This window comes from Heliangelus exortis, chromosome 5, assembly GCF_036169615.1.
Source record: "Heliangelus exortis chromosome 5, bHelExo1.hap1, whole genome shotgun sequence".
NCBI lineage: Eukaryota > Metazoa > Chordata > Aves > Apodiformes > Trochilidae > Heliangelus > Heliangelus exortis.
This window is the reverse complement of record NC_092426.1, coordinates 26,243,886-26,261,266: the sequence shown is the minus strand read 5'-3', so window position 1 is coordinate 26,261,266 and position 17,381 is coordinate 26,243,886. Positions and strand designations below refer to the sequence as shown.

Below are 17,381 nucleotides of genomic sequence, written 5' to 3'. Positions count from 1 at the left end.
AGGGCTTATGTCTTATCCTTTTGTACTTTATATCTGTCTGTTTCTATGGTGAATCTCACACTTTCGTGTTTCTCACAAACAATTATTTCTGCTGAAACAAAGCTCTTAAAAACTGTGATTCCAGGTATTCTGATGTGCCTGTTGGATTCATAGAATCGTAGAATCTGCCAAGTTGGAAGAGACCTATCAGGATCATGAAGTCCAACTCCTGTCCCTGTGTAAGGCACCCTCAGGATCACACCAATCCTGCCTGAGAGCATCATCCAAACACTTCTTGAACTTGGGCAGGGTTGTTGCTGTGATCACTTCTCTGGGGAGCTTGTTCCACTGCTCAACTGACCTCTGGGTGAAGAACCTTTTCCTGATATCTAACCTAAACCTCCCCTGATTCAGCTTCCTACCACTTCTCTTTTTGTCCTGTCTTTGGTCACAGGAGTGACAGTCCCAGTGCACTGTCCCGGAGGAAATCAGTGACAGTCCCATTTCTTCCCCTCTTGAGGAAGCCACATACTGCTTTGAGGTCACCTCTCAGCCTCTTTTTATCCAAAGTGAACAATCCAAGTGACCCCAGCTGCTCTTCATAAGTCATCCCTTCCAGACCCTTCACCATCCTTGTTGCTCACCTGGTTTAGGTTGGAGGTGACTCTTGTGTCTGCTGAGTCAATTCAGTGTCCTCTGAGCTCCACTGGTTTAACTAAGAGTTAAAGGAGTACCAGTTCCAGTGTAAATGCTGTTACATTGAAAATATTATTAACCAGTATGCAGACCTCTTAACTAGTACAAAGACAAAAAAATAGTGATTTTATTATGCCACTGTAGCTTTGCCACTACAACTTCATTCACGTGCATCTGAATGCAGAATGTAACTGATTTACCATCAATACAGGTGGACCAGTGAAAATTGTTTCAGCATCATCAGTTCCACAGTTTTTCTGGCCCTGGTGGTTTTTGTTTTTTGGTTTTGGTTTGTTTTTTTTTTTTTTTTGTCTTAATCATATAGAATGAACTTTGATTGGATCAAACTCTGAGACTTGGCATGGATGAACTCCCACAAACTTGCATGGGCTTGTATCTGAGGTAGAGTGCCAAGATTTGTTCTTTTCTGAACTAGGTGTGTATGACAACCATTTTGGTCTCAGTAAAGCTAGAAATGTTTTCCTGAGTTTCATAAAGGATTTGTGTTGGATTCTTGCACAAAGAAAATCATCATATATTCCTCTGAAGTAAAGGTGAGACTGAAATGACATTCAAGGGCAAAAAATCCTGTCATGTAATCTCTTGACAGAAGGAAAAAAACCTACAAAGCAGAAAAAAACAACAGCCAGTAAAATATGCCATGTATCCAGGTTTTCTCAAAAGCAAGAAAAAGAAAAAGCCTAAATACACATCATGCAATATAGGTCTGGGATTGTAAACTTACTTGGATGACAATATGATTCTATAAAAAAAATGTTACTGATGTTCTTATGCTCTCTAGTAACATTTAAAGAGCTTCTTCAGCAAATGACAGCCAGAGATGTTAGAAAGTCATATCAAGATATGGTGGCAAAAGGAAGGAGACCAATGTTTCCACAGAGCCTGGAAAACAAATAATGGGTAGAGTGTTATCAGTGATACTCTGGGCACAGTGCAGGGACTAAACATGTTGAGTCCTTGCTTTTGCCTTGGCTTGTAATAGGAATACATTCCTGCAAGTCTTCTGCTGATGTAGCTCACCTTCTGTTCCAGTCTGCCTTGTCTGCACTGGGGTGTGGTGGAGGGGCTGGGCTCTTTCAATCTTCCTTTTGGCCACCTGGCACTGTGGGCAGCTCACCAAGAAAGTTGTAAGACCCTCATAGGGCTCATGTGTAGGCACAACTGACCCCAGAGTGTTAGCTGACACCATCAAGAGACATTTAAATAGCAGCAGAATGGTTAGAGACTGGCCAATTTCTCTGACTTTTTAAAAATACTCCTACTACTAATAGGGACCAATAGTTTTCAGCTGGGCCCCTTCTTAAAATGTCTCTGCAATTGTTTCATCTGTTGCTTCAAAGATGTGCACACAAAACCACTAACACGGTAAATAGAATTATCAGTTTTAAAATACAGATATGACAGTCCTATCCTCTGGACTTCTGTTTCTGAGCATTATGAGAACTTCAGACATCATCAAGACAGGTGCCTGAGCAATGTCAGAACCTCAGTTGTTCTCATGTGACCTAGCCTGAACTGTGACCCTTGCAGGTGACGTCTGTGATGGCAGAGAACAGAGGTGAAGTCAGTGTCTTTCCTGTGGTACAGGAATCTGTACATAAAACCACCCATGTAGGATTCTGAAAGTATTTTTAAGCATCCCTAAAGACTACAGAAAACAAAAGCTCTGTATGCACCGGATTAGGCATATTATTTCATAGAGGGAGGCAATAATAATTGTAAAATGAAGCAAGAGAAAGTATGAATTATAGTTTTGAATCTACTTTTAACTGCAATTATAAATATGTGTATTCATGATCAGTTTCTCTAATGATCTGTGATAAAACATTTGAGACCATACTGTAATGTGCAGGTGCCTTCAGTATTATGCACATGGAATGTTATGCATATTGAAACCTTGGTGGTGGGAAATAGGGACAGTTTGCTTGTTGGGTATCCTATAGGGACCCCCATTTAAAAAATGAACTTAAGTGAAGCAGAGGTGAAGTGGATACTGTACACATGACCATTTCCCTCAGAAGTACTTGGCATGCTTGCATTTCTTAAAAGACAAAATGATGTTTGTCTCCCTTGAATGTGAACACATTCCTGGAGATGGGGGATGGTTTTCTTTTTTTTTTTCTTTCTTTTTCCCCCGGCCCCTAAATGCAGTGAATTTTGGATAATTTGTCCACAGTAACTGAAGGATATGCTTCAGGGAAGGGAGGAACAGAGTTTGTATTTATTATTGTAAAAGCTCTTTTTTTCATGTTAATTCCTTTAAAAAAATATAATGGTACGTAGGGGTTACATTACAGTCCTGTTTCACCAACACAAAGTATCTGTACTGGAGTACCACATGCAAATGAAGCTGAAACAGAGAATCATTGTTTAATAAAATTTGATGGGGAAAAAAACCCCAAAAACAAATTAACAAACCCCAAACCTATTTGTGTTTTAGTAAAGGAAACAAATGGGGGAAAAAAGCATTTTAAAGACTTTTTCTTAAAGAATGTGATTTGAGGAAATGTCTTTATTTGGTTTAATTCCAACTGCAATGGGAATACTGTCCTGAGCAAAGCAACTCAGGGTTCAGATTAGGAATAGCCAAACTCCTTAAAGCAGCACTTTCAAATAGCCAAGAATGAATTCAACTTTCACTCTTGGAATTTAATTGAGTCTTGGCTTAATGATATTAGAAACTTTCTATGCAACAGTAAATGTTTCCTTAGTGTTTATATAGTGGCAATATTTTTTAAATAGGAATATGCCTAATACTGTGCATATTTTTGTTGTTATTGCATTTTCTTACTTGATTGGCAAAACCTACTTTCTTTTACTGTGACCATGTATTTATACACATGCACTCTTGCACACTGAAAAAAAAGTTTCTGAATTCCAAGAAACTTAGTGCAATCAGTTACACCAACTGGTATCCAGAGAATTTTTGCCAGACAGGACGGTACCTTTGCAGCACGCTTTGTCACAGGCTTCAGCAGGGTCAGGACTTAAGAGGGAGTGCACAGGGCTCACCCCCTTGAAATCTGAAGCTCTGTAGCACACTCAAAGCTTGTCTTTAATTGTAGTCTTTCTTACATGCAGAGATCAGTATGAGTGTCTGTGACAGACCCTTTCTTGTTGGGTATTTGTGGTTGAAGGAGAGGTACCTTGTACTAGGCTAGGTAGAACACGCTTTGGAACATGTAAGTGCAAAGTTGGTAGGAAAGCCACACTCATCATTAAGGGAAATTGAATTAAAAACGTGGTGCAGCTCTGACACAAGTATAGTCTTCCCAACTTGAAATGGCAATAGAAGATTTTTCTGCTTTGTGTAAAAGATAAATTGTGAAATACTATACAGTTCTTTGGAATGAAAAACAAGACAGACAATAGAAGAAATAGCAGTATTTTTTCCCAGTAAAGTGAGAAATCAGAGTTTAGCTCTGACACTTGGTGTGTTGTACCTCCCATCCTATGTGTAACACCAAGTAAAGGATCAGTTTAGGGACTTTTAAATGTCCTGTTAGCCAGACCTAATAATCTATTATTAGCAGAATCATTCTAATGCTCCAACACCCTACCAGTACACAGAGTAGACTAATAAGGAGACATCTAACATGATAAAAGCAGTCTTCAGAGATTACTGGTTTTTACCTTGCTAATACTGTCAGTACAAACACAGGTTGGAGTGACACCACCTTCCAGACTTCACTCCAGCACTTTATTCAAGAGTTTGTATGGTGCTGCTCTCACCAGCAGCTGCCTCAGTGCCTAAAGCCTTTTTCTTGTCTGAGCCGCTTCCTAAATATTGTAAAAAAGAAAGGGAAATATGTACTCCTGCTAAAAAAGCCAAATAAAAATGTTTGCAATTTAAACTGAATGGTTTGTTCCCAAGTTAAGACTTGGTCTGTACTTGGGATGTAGCCAATAACCACTAGATTTGTACTTCAAGGGAGATGATGCTTGTAAGAAAAGTAATAATTCACCAGTATCAGTTCAGTCAGTTCCTTGGGCAGAGAAAGCTATGCTGGTAAAATGACTGTACCTACATAAGAGCCTTTGGAAGTATAGCTGTGACAATCAGAAGGAAAAAAAATCAAATCCCTTACCATCATAGCTCTGCCAGCACAATTTCTGAGTATATAACCAAGCTTCAGAAAGGCACATGCAGTAGAAGAATAAAAAACAGGCTTTGAAGTAGGGAGCACTCAGTGAAGATGAATGGGCTGAGGTCACAACTCTACATGTTTTATTGTTTTAGTCCATCTGACTTGCAGAACAAACAAGGCAGCCAAGTGCTGATTTACAGGGGGAAGGTTATCTTCTTGACCAATAAGGACCAAATGTTTTGTTTTTGAGAAACAAAATCAGATTGTATGGAACATAAAATCCTTGGAACCTGCTGTTGATTTCCTGCCTTTGGGAATTTCTTTTTGCAGCTGGCAGAAGCTTAAAACAGTAAAATGTGCAGTTTAGGAAGCTTTTCACAGAAATGGCTTCCTAATGCTAAATACAACAGTGCTGTAAAACATGCCACAAAGAAAATAAGTTACTGTAGACGATTTCTTTTTTGACCTAACAGGTTTTCAGGTTAACTTAATTTAATTGTTACCCTCTTGCACCAGTTTTTACTTGCAAGTTGGTTAAGGGTCAGCTGAAGGGGGGAAACTGGGTCTGATTTAGTACCAATCTGGAGTCATTAGGAAAACATGCTAAACTGGCAAATGCAAATATGGATTTCTGAACTCTACAATGTACAGAATTAGCCAATGTCTGACATGAAAAGGAAAAAAAAAAAAAAAAAAAAAAAAAAAGGACTGACTCTAATGAACTAATTCCACAAAGGGTTTGGGCTAGGTAGATCCACAAAGAGACTCCAGCCTTGAACATGAAACATGACAGATTTTCAAAATCCCAAAAGCTTCCTAACCTGTCAGGAGGAAAAAATTCCTTGGTACCTGTACTGCCCATGGTTATGTATGATATCTTAACACAGCTGCAGTACTCAGGCATCTACCTTACAATTAGGCCTAAGGAAGCAAGAGGATGCAGATTTATCTTACATGGAGAATGTCTGGGTTTATCAAACATATTAGCAATCATATCACCCTGCTGAATGGTGCCACTTGTATCCATAATTAAGTAGACACTGAAGGAGGGACTTGGACCTGCCTGTGCCCCTTTCCAGTCAAATGTGATGAATGCTGCACAGCAGGAAAAAATTCTCTTCATCCCTCTATAACGCAATTAATATTTAATTGTTTTATGCACAAAGAAACAGGAGAAGCAGGCTTCTTTTGAGAATAGTGTGTAGGTAGGGATTCTCCTGAGATAATGGGAACCTGATTCATGTCTTTTACAGTCAGCCTGCCAAAGTATCCCATGCCCAAAATCAGTGCCCAAACTACTGAGTGTTGAAGAACATCTCATGATTTCTCACAGAAAGGAGAAGCAGCTTTAGTTCCTACTTAATAGACAGAGTTCCCAGCTGAGACTCAAAGTCACAGATATGTGCCTTCCCCTGCACAAATAATCCTGGCCAAGTCTTGATGAATCTAAGTCAGTAACAAAGTTGTGTGCAACTGCACTTCATTGGACTGCAGCCTCATTTTATCTCCTTGTATTTCAGTAACTTTGTAAGTTTGTCGTGCTGTTTGGCATGTGATCAGTGCTGTATCTGAATAACAAAACTTGCTCCAAGAAAGCTCAAGAGAGTGAGAGATCATAGCTGAAAGGCTTGTTGGAAAAAGTGCTTGTTTTTCTGGATACAGTGATCATCTCTCAGCTGCTAAGAAGACATAAACTGAATGACTGTACAGTAGTTAACAGTTCCATTACAAGATCTGTTGTATAAGCAGTCTTCCCTAAAGTGGATGCCTCTCAATAAATAGAAAAATAAAGGGAAAATAATTCATGCTGGGAGAACCAGCCCTAAAATTGGACATCACTTTTATTGTATTTTGACAGTGTTTAAGGTAAGTTGGCACTGCTGGCCATTTTAAACATCACATTTGAGTGAGCAAAGTTGTCAAGGAATTAGTTCTCTCCAGAAAATGTTTCTAGAAGGAAAAAATCCTGATGCTACTAAGTTTAGCTCAATTATTTATTAGCCCTTTAAAAGGGAAAAGTGTCAGCAGAGACAATATTTGAAATTCATGTAGTATTTGATTAGACTGATTGATTGTTCTCACAACTGAAGATATCAACATTCATTAGTCTTACTTATTGGTCATTAGTAGTGCCTTTATTATCAAGTAAAGGCTAAATAGAAATGCTAACAAAAAATTCATCAAGTCTTGTGATTTTCAGTGCATTAGATCTCTTTGTTTTATGGGTGACAGCACAGAAGTTATAAACGTTTCAAAAATCCTTTATATCTTAACTCTTTTAAACTTAAGCAGGCTAAGGGAGATTCTAATACATGCAACATAATAAAGTGCTAATAGCATACTTTTTACTAACACAGTAACTCACTCCCATGTGACTCTGCAGAACAGTTAAAGCTTATTACATATAAAATGACTAACCATAATTACTTAATATTAAAAAAAAAGAAAATTTCTATTTTTTATGGCAAATCATAAAAAAAAAACCTAACACTACAAAATCATGCAAAGTGTAATAGATTTCATTGAAATTGATAATTGTAATGGTACACAAGTTGTAACAAAACTAAAAGCTTATTAGCGTTTGTTGTTTCAAAACTGCATTTTACTCCCATTAATCTACTTACATTATTTTAGTGGTAGCAAATGTAAAGTGCAGCTGTAAATATTTTTGACCTTTGATTTCTTTTTTGCAGGAGCCTCTGAATGCTATTGATCCCAGCTTGATGGATCTAAATGGTCCAAGTGAAGATGCACTGGAATGGGATGAAACTGACATAAGTAACAAGCTGATCAGTATTCATGAAGACTTAAGTTATCCTGATCAGGAACTCAAGAACCAGGATCTAAGCCAGAAGCCTGCTTCAAGAGAATGTGCTGATAACAATGTGAATGAAGATGATAGCATCAGCAATCATGGAAGTCCTCTTTATTGTCCCAGCATTACTTCCCCTCCAAACCCTCACATCTATCAGGTCTATAGTCTTCATAATATTGAATTATCAGAAAAAAAACATATTAATTTTTTGAAACAAACATCCAAACTCTCCAGTGTAACACAGTCTAACATTTTAAACAAATGTCTTAGTAAAGACTCGTCATTTTCATCTACCAAATCCCTGCCAGACCTAATAGGGGGTAGTACAATGACAAAACCATATAACTACATGTATCAGAGTGGAAACATAAGCAGGCATTCTGAGAGTGAGAGTGGGATCGTGAGTGAATGTGATACAGAAAATACAAATAACTCGGAAATTTTTTTGCTCAATGATATTGAAAGCACTCACAGTAATCCTGAAATTGGGCATGCTGAATCTCAGGTGGATGATATAGTTGATGTAATAAAGCAAAAAATAAAGCAAGATGAAGAAGATCAGGCTAGTCTCTCAGATGATTTCCAGTTGGCACCTTCTGCATGCTGTGGAAGTGAAAATGATGAGGGTTCGGACAGCATTACCAAGTGTAACCCAGTTTGTCTAGAAGAATTGCAAGGAAAACATGATGTGCTTACATTTTATGATTACTCATATCTCCAAGGCTCCAAATTCAAACTACCAGTGATAATGAAACAAGCACAAACTGAAAAAACACATACAGAGTGCAGTTTGCTTCATGGCTTTTGTTTTGATAAAATACCTGATAAATCTGAATATAAGCCTGGAGAGTCAGAAGCAGATGGGTTTATTCGTGACAATGTTCAGGCAAATATCCCAGGAGAATCAGATCCCAATTCCTGTAAATCTGCAGAAACTCTAAGAAAAATAGCTGTTACAGAGAATACAAGACAGGCTTCAGCTTTGTCTCGTAGTTCTTCATTGGAATCTCTGTCTGTGGTAGGTGATTTGTTCAGCTCAGGTATTTTTAAAAGTGGAGATGGTCTCCAGCGAAGCACCTCGTTGGAGAGCTGGCTGACTTCCTACAAAAGCAACGAAGATCTTTTTAGTCATCATGGCTCAGAAGACATAAGTGCAAGCAGTGATTCTGTAGGAGAGCTCAGCAAAAGGACGTTGGATCTTTTGAATCGCTTGGAGAATATCCAGAGTCCCCTAGATCAAAAGATAAAGCGCAGCATCTCTGATATAACACTGCAAAGTAGCTCTCAAAAAATGTCTGTTACTGGTCAGCTGTCTGTAGAAATTGCATCCTCAGTCAATGAAGACTCAGCAGCTTCTCTCACCGAACTCAGCAGCAGTGAGGATCTTTCTCTTTGCTCTGAAGACATTGTACTGCACAGAAATAAAATACCAGATTCAAATGCATCATTTAGAAAACATCTTAATAGATCTGTAGCTGATGAGAGCGATGTCAATGTCAGCATGATTGTTAATGTCTCCTGCACTTCTGCTTGCACTGATGATGAAGATGACAGTGATTTGCTTTCAAGTTCCACTCTTACCTTGACTGAGGAAGAGCTAGGTATCAAAGATGAAGATGATGACTCCAGTATAGCAACTGATGAGGATATTTATGAAGAATGCAACTTAATTTCAGGACTTGATTATATAAAAAATGAACTCCAAACTTGGATTAGACCAAAATTTTCTTTGACAAGGGAGAAGAGAAAAAGCAACCTCAGCGATGAAATTCACCGCAGTAAAGAAGTTAGTAATGAGACATCAAAAGCCAAAGATACATTGAACATTGAAACACTGTTGAATGGTTCAGTACAGAAAATATCAGAAAATAATGGCAATAGTAGGAATGTACCATGTGATTGTGAAAAAGGGACAAAGAGTCGGCTGATGAAAGATATCTCTCAGGTTGTGAAGGACCAGCTTGTGGATGATATGGAGAACGGCAATGTTGAAAATACTCTTGACTGTGAAAAGGAAGGTCTTCTGAGAACATCAGGAACAACCAAAACTCATGCATCACTTGATATTGGAGAAGCTGAAAATGAATGTTGTGTCTGTGAAGCATTTACAGATAGTTCAGACGATTCACATATGGATGGCAAGGAGACTGCTCTGTCATCAGATGAATCCAGAAACCCTCCAAAAGAATGTCAAGGTCATCTTCAGCCTGATCATCACTCTGTTGCTTCCTCTCCTGCTGAAAAGCCTTGTGTTGATGCTTCCTCAGAAATTAATTCTGTGGACATACAAAATGCAGCTTTACAAACATCCTTACCTCATGGTCAACAGCGTATTACAAGCATTACTGAGAAATCAGCTGACTGCTGCACAGCCTTGAAATCCAATGAAGTAGGATGCGACTCCTCAGCCAATGGTCCTGATTCATGCTGTAACTGTGAGTCTGCTGCTTTTGATAAAAGAAGCGTGGAAGATGGCTCTGTACACAATTTTGTGAGGGAGATAATAGACATGGCATCAACAGCTTTGAAAAGTAAGTCACAACCTGAATGTGAGTCATCTTCTCCAGCTTCATTAGCACAGATCAAGGAAAAAGTGTTGGAGCACTCTCACAGACCCATCCATCTAAGAAAAGGAGACTTCTATTCTTATCTTTCACTTTCTTCTCATGATAGTGACTGTGGGGAGGTAATCAAATACATCGAAGAAAAGAGCAGCACTCCTGTGCCACTGGACTTCACAGATGAGAGAGAAAATATTGAATGTTTTTTTGAAGCCTGTCCTGAGGAAGAACGGGTTGAGCAGCATCAATCTATTTCTAATGGTGCTCCTGAAGTGCGAGCTGACCAGCAGCAACCTATTTCTAACATTATTGCTGAAACATCTCCAGAGTTGCTCAATGAAGTGACTCAAGAGTCATTAGAAGAGGATAACATTTCATCTGAAGGTAGGCATTAATCTTTCTTATGTGACAATGACCATGATATAAAGATCCCCAATCCTAACAAAGTTCATCAAACAAATTAAAAAATGTTCCTGATGGTTTCCTGATTTCAGATGGGAAAACTGAAGGTTTGGAAAAAACTCCTCCAGAGATTAGCACTGAAAAGAGTACTACAGGAGAATCTCCTGGAACTGAAGATCCCAAAGGATGTGTTGCTGCTTCTGAAGAGGCTTCAGCTTTAGAACTTCAGTTAAAGCCTGGACATCCACAAAACCAGGATGTTTTACATCAGAACAGTAAAACTCTTACTTGTGAAGAAAATCTCCTGAATCTTCATAAGGAAAGACATTTAAATATGCACAGATAGAATGTAACCCCCTCCATGCACATACATTATCTTAAAAACAGGTATGTACTCTACAAGTTGCACATTCTTTTTTTTTTCTTTTTTCTTTCTTTTCTTTTTTACATTTCTGTACAATGAAAGGACATCCAGGGCTTCTGTTTTATGATAATGCTACATCATTTTTTGATTACACTATAATTCCAATTTATATGCCACTGGTCAACAAATGCAGTGAATACTAACTGCTTCTTGTCCTTTGGCTTGGCATTAACTGGAGCTACTCTCTTCTGGAACAAAGTTGCTATCTTGCAGACCTTGGAAATTCTTCAAAAGTAGTATTTCTCTATCAGCCTTCTCTTCCTTCCTCAGCTGTGCTGTGGAACCAGAAACTGGCTTTACTCATTGATCCCTTTCTCCACAGTCATATGGCCATATGAAGTGTTCAGTAGCACTTGAGGAAGTTGAACTTCTGGTTTTACAAGAATTTTGAGGGACTAGTGGGTTGGAGTTCTACAGTATTTCCAAACAAGCCATGATGAATGGCTAAGCAGACTGGAGACTAAATAGAGAGATAATAAGTGCTCTCTTGATGTCAGTTTGCCATGATTTAAATTCAGCAAACCATTATTTAAGATACAATTATTACAACGTAATGGTATGCCAAAAGTTGAGGTCTCCAAAATAAGAAATCCTTGCAACTTAATCGAAGACTATAATGTGAGAGTAATGTAGGATAAGGACCTAAAAACCAGAGCAGGTGGATACTGATAGCCACCCAGCAGCACCAGAAGCCTCGGTTCTATTTTGTGCTAAACATTTTGAAACACAGTAAGATGGTGGAACCTAAGATGAAAAAGCGGCTCTGATCTCTTCCAAAGTTTGAAAGTTGTTCAGACCTGGAGTTTTTGGCCTCATATAAATATATAAAAATAACTCTACATTTAACAACGAAAGAAGATCTACAAAAAAGTAACTTCTGGATCACATCCTAGTGTACAGCACTGCTGCGTTGAGTCTCACTAGTTGTTTGGGGACCTAACAACCAGTATAGGTGTATGAGAATGCTGTCAGTCTTTGGAACACTCCTCTAGTAGACCAGAGCCAGCATAGCAACTCCAAATGCCACCCAATTCCAAATGCTGCTGCTTTCTGGAAGCTGTAGCAAGGGAATTTCCAATAGGACACATGGCGAAGCACGGGACCAGGTTTCTCCGGGAAGTTCTGGAATCTCTATCCTTGGAGATTTTCAAACGGATGTGGCTCTGAATAATCTGATCTACCTTAAAAATAGCCTTCCACTGAGCAGGAGGTTGGACCAGATGACATTCAAAGTTCCTTCCAGCCTCAGTTATTCTATGATTCCATGATGCTGGTAGAACAGGCTGTTACTCATCACTGCCCATGAAAACCACTTGTACTCTCCTGTTGCAAACTACCTAGCTGTAGCAGAGGATCTGGGCCTATTTATACAAACTAGATTGCTTAGCTTCTATTAGATGCCTAACACCTGCATTTCCTGATTTTGCTACATTATGTTACTGTGCTTTGGGCTTTCCTTTTGCACATAATGGCAATTTACTCAACATTCACACATCCCCATATGTATGGATATGTCTAGCAAAGTTTTTAGTTTATGACAGTAATAGTCTACAGCTTGCCACTATCTCTTTGACATGTATCTATTTGAATAATGCTTTATCTTGGAACCATCACAGCAGAGAGGACATTTCTTTAATGACTTCAAAATGGGCTTTCATGACCTGCTGGTTGCCAGTTAGGTTAATACTTGGGCACATCCAAACAACTGGAGAATTTCAAAACCTCTAGATACGAGTATATATTCTGGAATTACATAAAAAAGATTATGTGCATATGGAAGCCTTTATTTGGAAACAGAGTTGATTGAAGAAGTGTAGGTTGATAAGTGAATATTATGTAAACATAAGGTTTTTTTCTAAATTACTGGTTGTCTTTTTTTCCCACTAATTTTTATATTAATTTGAGACAGAATACTTACTATAATAAGCATGATTTTATTCTTGTTCTTATTCTTTCCCTGAAGATAGTAACATGTTTTTTCAACTCATGAATACTTTCCCTCTGAGGATCTCAAAATACTGGATAAACTTCCCCTCACTCTTCAAAACTTCAGTTTCTTACCTGGTAACCAGCTGTGGTTTTCAGAAGATTAGAATATGAGAATATTCAGTTAAAAAGGCAAAAGAACTAATATTGAACTTAGGGGATGGCGATACTGATAAATGCCCCACAAAGCAACAAAATGTAATGAAAACTCTGTATGTAACAACTTAATAGTGGTTCTGTTACAGTTTTAATTTTTGCCGAGTGGTTGACAAGTATTGTTAAGGTAACCAAGTCCACTTTCTATATTTATACCACTTTTTACATTTAGGAAGATACACTGGTTCTGAACTGATACGTGTACCATTGCTTCCATGGAAATTGTGCACTGTATTATTCCTGGTAGTAGAGCCCTGGGATACATATAGTTTATCTGTAGCACATCAGAAAAAATGAAAATATGAGTTGCTTGGTTTGGTTTCACTAAAGTCTGAGCTCCCTTCCCCCACTCACAAGCTTGGTGCTTTAACTTCATCTCTCATGCTATGGGGAATGAATTACAGGAGCAATCTATCCTAATTTGTTAACTTATTCAAATAACAGTTATTATACTTAACTATGCTAAAGATTATCTTTTTGGTGGCAGATTGTTTATTTTTTGATGAGGCTAATTACTGATTTTCCAAAGGTAATTTACATTTATTACTAATACATCTTTTAAAATGTGACAGATAAATGTTGTTCCCATAAGTGTATTATGAAAAAAGTTACTATTTAAAAACACATTATTTAATTTGAAAGATAAATGGCAAACACCATTATTTTTCTTGTAGCACCTGTGCTGTAAGCTCATTTAAATGTGTAATTCCATGTGTAGCTGCAATACTTAAGAGAAAAATAATCTATAGTATGTGTATACCTTAAAAGCATACTGAGAATTCAAAGCTGAAAAAGACATAGTTTCAAACCTAGTTTAATTTCATAGTCTCTTAGTGTTTCACCTTGGCTGCACAGGAGAATAAAGTAATAGTTGAGAAAATATTTTTGCCACATGTTGCATTCCTGTTTTTTAGCAGTGTGCTACAACAAAAATCACCATTATGGGAAAATAATATCAAGTCTTTAAGCAGGCTTAAAAATATCTCTCGCCAGCACTGACAAGTAATAGTATGAGCCAACATGGACCTCTTCAATAGAGGTGCTCATAAAGCTATGGCAATGATATTTCTCAAGTAGGGGACAGCTTGAAAGAACTATTTTCCTGTGTATGAGATCACACAACCTTCTGCTGTCACTGTGACTTGTGACTCACCAATGGGATGGGAATTTTTTGTCCCATATTCAATATGCATAGAGATCAATACATTAAGGAGGTTTGTGTGATGAGTCCGAAGTCTTTTCTAGAGGGTAAGTTTGACTTAATTACTGTACGTAATCTGTTAGTTCATACAAGCAAGTCACAAAAGCTATTTCCTTCCTTTTACACAGAATTTGTAATTTAACCTTAAGTTTTACCTCTAATTTAGGGGAAAAATAGTTTACTTAGGCTTAAGAAAATAAAATTGGTTTTATCTGTCGGGGCTGCAATGCCAGCGAGAATATTCTGCCACTTACTATAGCCAGGAAAAAACCCAGGTCTGGTACTCAGACTGTTATTTCCTGCTCAGCAATACAATTTTTTTTTATGACTTTGTCCTTCTTTGCCTCAGTTTCTTCAGCGACAAAATAATGAGAATAATGCCTAACGGAACCTGTGAAGGATGATTAATTTGCTGAAAAGTGTTTTGAGATCCACAGATGAAAGACAATACATAAATGCAAAGGACTGTTAATTAAATATTTGTTACAGGAATAAAATCCTACACAAGTTTACACAGGAGTTAATATGTAACAATTTAATGCCAGAGACTAGAACTACAACAACAATCAATGTCTTTGCTTACTTTTTTTCCTAGAATTTTTTATAAGGAGTTATATACTATATTGTTTCTTTGTAGAGTTTAAAACAGTCTGACTTTTTAGTCAGACTCCTTACATTAGCTGCCTTTGCAAAATTTGAATAGAATAGGCAGATAATCTTGCATTATCTGTAAATTACACAACTTTTGAAAACCCTGACATAATCCATCAGAGAGACTTTTCTTACTATACGTATATAAAACTCATGCCAGAGTTTTAAAAATCTTTTGATACAATCTTCCCCTTTATTCTGATCAGTTCTTCATCAATTTCTAAACAAACAGTTGAGCTTTTCAGTATTTTCTCGGAACTATATATTTCCTCTAAAAATGGAGGGGGATCTGTTACAGCAAATAAGATCAAGGGGGAAGGTAACTGGATAGATCCAGATATTCCTGCTTAATTTGGAAGGCATATAATGCATGTCTGGAGTGAGTGCCTCCTAGGAAATGCCTATGAGATGTACTTTGCACTAATCTTTGAGCTCTATTCTGACAGTTATTTCTTCATAATCCTCATCAAAAACCAGTGCTCTTTAGTGAATAGTTTAACCCTAAACTCTGAGCTGGATAATTCTATAGTATGAAAATTTAACTTATTCCTGGTACCAGAGGTGTCAAAACAGCCATTTACAATTTAAAAATACAGTGATGACACTGACAGTTCTATTCATAGATTACTTCTGTGACAATCCCTTCCTCCTCCCCATTGAAATCTCACACTGTGTGTTTACATAAATATTAAAATAGGTGATGGGTAGATCTTTTTGTTGCTCATCTTTTGAGTTTTCATTGATCAGTGCACTTTTGAGTGCGCTGAAGGTAAGTTTTCAGGTAAGGATGAGGACAGGATCCAGGGAAAAGGTCAGATTTGATAACTTCCCTTGTTTCTTTAGAAATTAAATCTCTGCAAAAATCAATGAGTTTTCTACATCAATACAATTTTTTACACTAACTTGTACCTCAGGCTGTTAAAAGTCATTGTTTGCCTACTGTATGCTTCTGGCATGTGATCATTTAATGACTATCTGTGGTTGTTCTGGAAGAGCTATGTTTTGCAAATAAAACTTCATTTTCTGTAACCTTCTATTACTTTTCTGTTTCCTTTTAGAAACTTGGCTGCAATTCAGGTGCAGGTTCATCCTGTAAACCCTGGGATGACCTCCAATTCCATTGTATCACTGCCTTTCATTACACTGACTCCCAAGATAAATTTTCTTTCCAAAAGTGATTTGTCCATGTTGGCTTTGTGATCAGGCTGCATATGCTAGTCCTGTTTCAGTGATCATTTTGTACTGTAGCAAGGCTATTTGCTTTCCTAGGGACTCCTTTCCCAAGCTACCTCTAATGACTTCCCTTCCCCAAATTGGATGCTTCTGTATTACTTATCAATGGTTCTGTTCTTTAAAGTTTTGAAGTTCCACAGGAGTCACAATCAGTCTGGTTCATCTTTTCAGAACTGTACCTGTCAGTACTATTCTATTTTATGTATCAAATTTAATATTTATGTGTATTATGCATACGTTTATTGAAACTGGTTTACTTTTAAAGTGATGATTTTGTTGGATTGCAGCAAAAAGAAATCATTAGCCCACCTGATTCAATACATATAAAAATTAAGCAATTAAAATAAATGGCATTTTATTTATTTAATTTTAAAATTTAATCTATGCAACACTTCAAGAAACAACTACATGGTGTTGTATATTAGAAACTGTTGACATTCTACTGAATTAAGTACAACATTTTTGGTTTTTATGCTTCTTGAGGTGGTAATGAGAAAAAAAGTTTTTAAAAAATGTGTGCCTTGCTGTATTTCTTATACCATTTATTAAAAAGCTGCTTTCACAGTAAAATTATGTTAGTCTGAAAGGAGGAAATAGCAAGGTTAAGTTGTGTGAATAATTTCTGTATATATGTATAACCAAGTGCAAACATTGATGTATAACGACAGTATAAAATGCTTTCATGTTTGTGATGTCCAGTGGTGTGGAAAATATAAGCCTTAAAACCATTAGATTGCATGGTAATTAGAATCAGCATAATAAACATAGTTTATTGGGGAAAAAAAAATCAGAACTGGTGATCTGTTTTACCTGCACTACAAGAACAGAATGCTGTATCAAAGTAAAGAAGATGATGGTTTTGCTTGCAATTATTCCCCGGAGATACGGGATTCCACAGCTGGTGAAGATTTGGATGACCTGGCTCAGAGGTAAAGAACCTTTTCATTAAAGATTCTGCAGGTCTTTTGGGCTAACCAGGGGGACACAAATACTTAATAGTTTAAACTAGTATACTGCCAGCTGCCAAAGTGACAATGATCAAGCACACTTCTATGGCAGGTATTATTTTATCATTAATAGTGTGTTGTCTGATGCTTAAAATTTCATTCATTTACATAATTATCTTGAATAAGTTTTATATTTATTTCTATAAATGCACTTTTACAAT

The 17,381-nt window shown here is 37.3% G+C and overlaps 1 protein-coding gene across 3 annotated transcripts in view; it reads left to right on the top strand.

Annotated features, from left to right (window-relative positions):
• Nucleotides 1–17,000, top strand: part of AKAP6 (A-kinase anchoring protein 6) — a 274,685-nt gene extending 257,685 nt beyond the window's left edge. For 2 of the 3 annotated variants that reach the window (XM_071746157.1, XM_071746156.1), the window contains exons 13-14: nt 7,478–10,544; nt 10,655–17,000. In XM_071746157.1, the coding sequence (XP_071602258.1) occupies nt 7,478–10,544; nt 10,655–10,908 (3,321 nt within the window). In that variant the 3' untranslated portion in view covers nt 10,909–17,000. The remainder of the gene's footprint in view (nt 1–7,477; nt 10,545–10,654) is intronic. The other variant, XM_071746158.1, reaches the window with a different exon arrangement.
• The last annotated feature ends 381 nt before the right edge of the window (nt 17,001–17,381 follow it).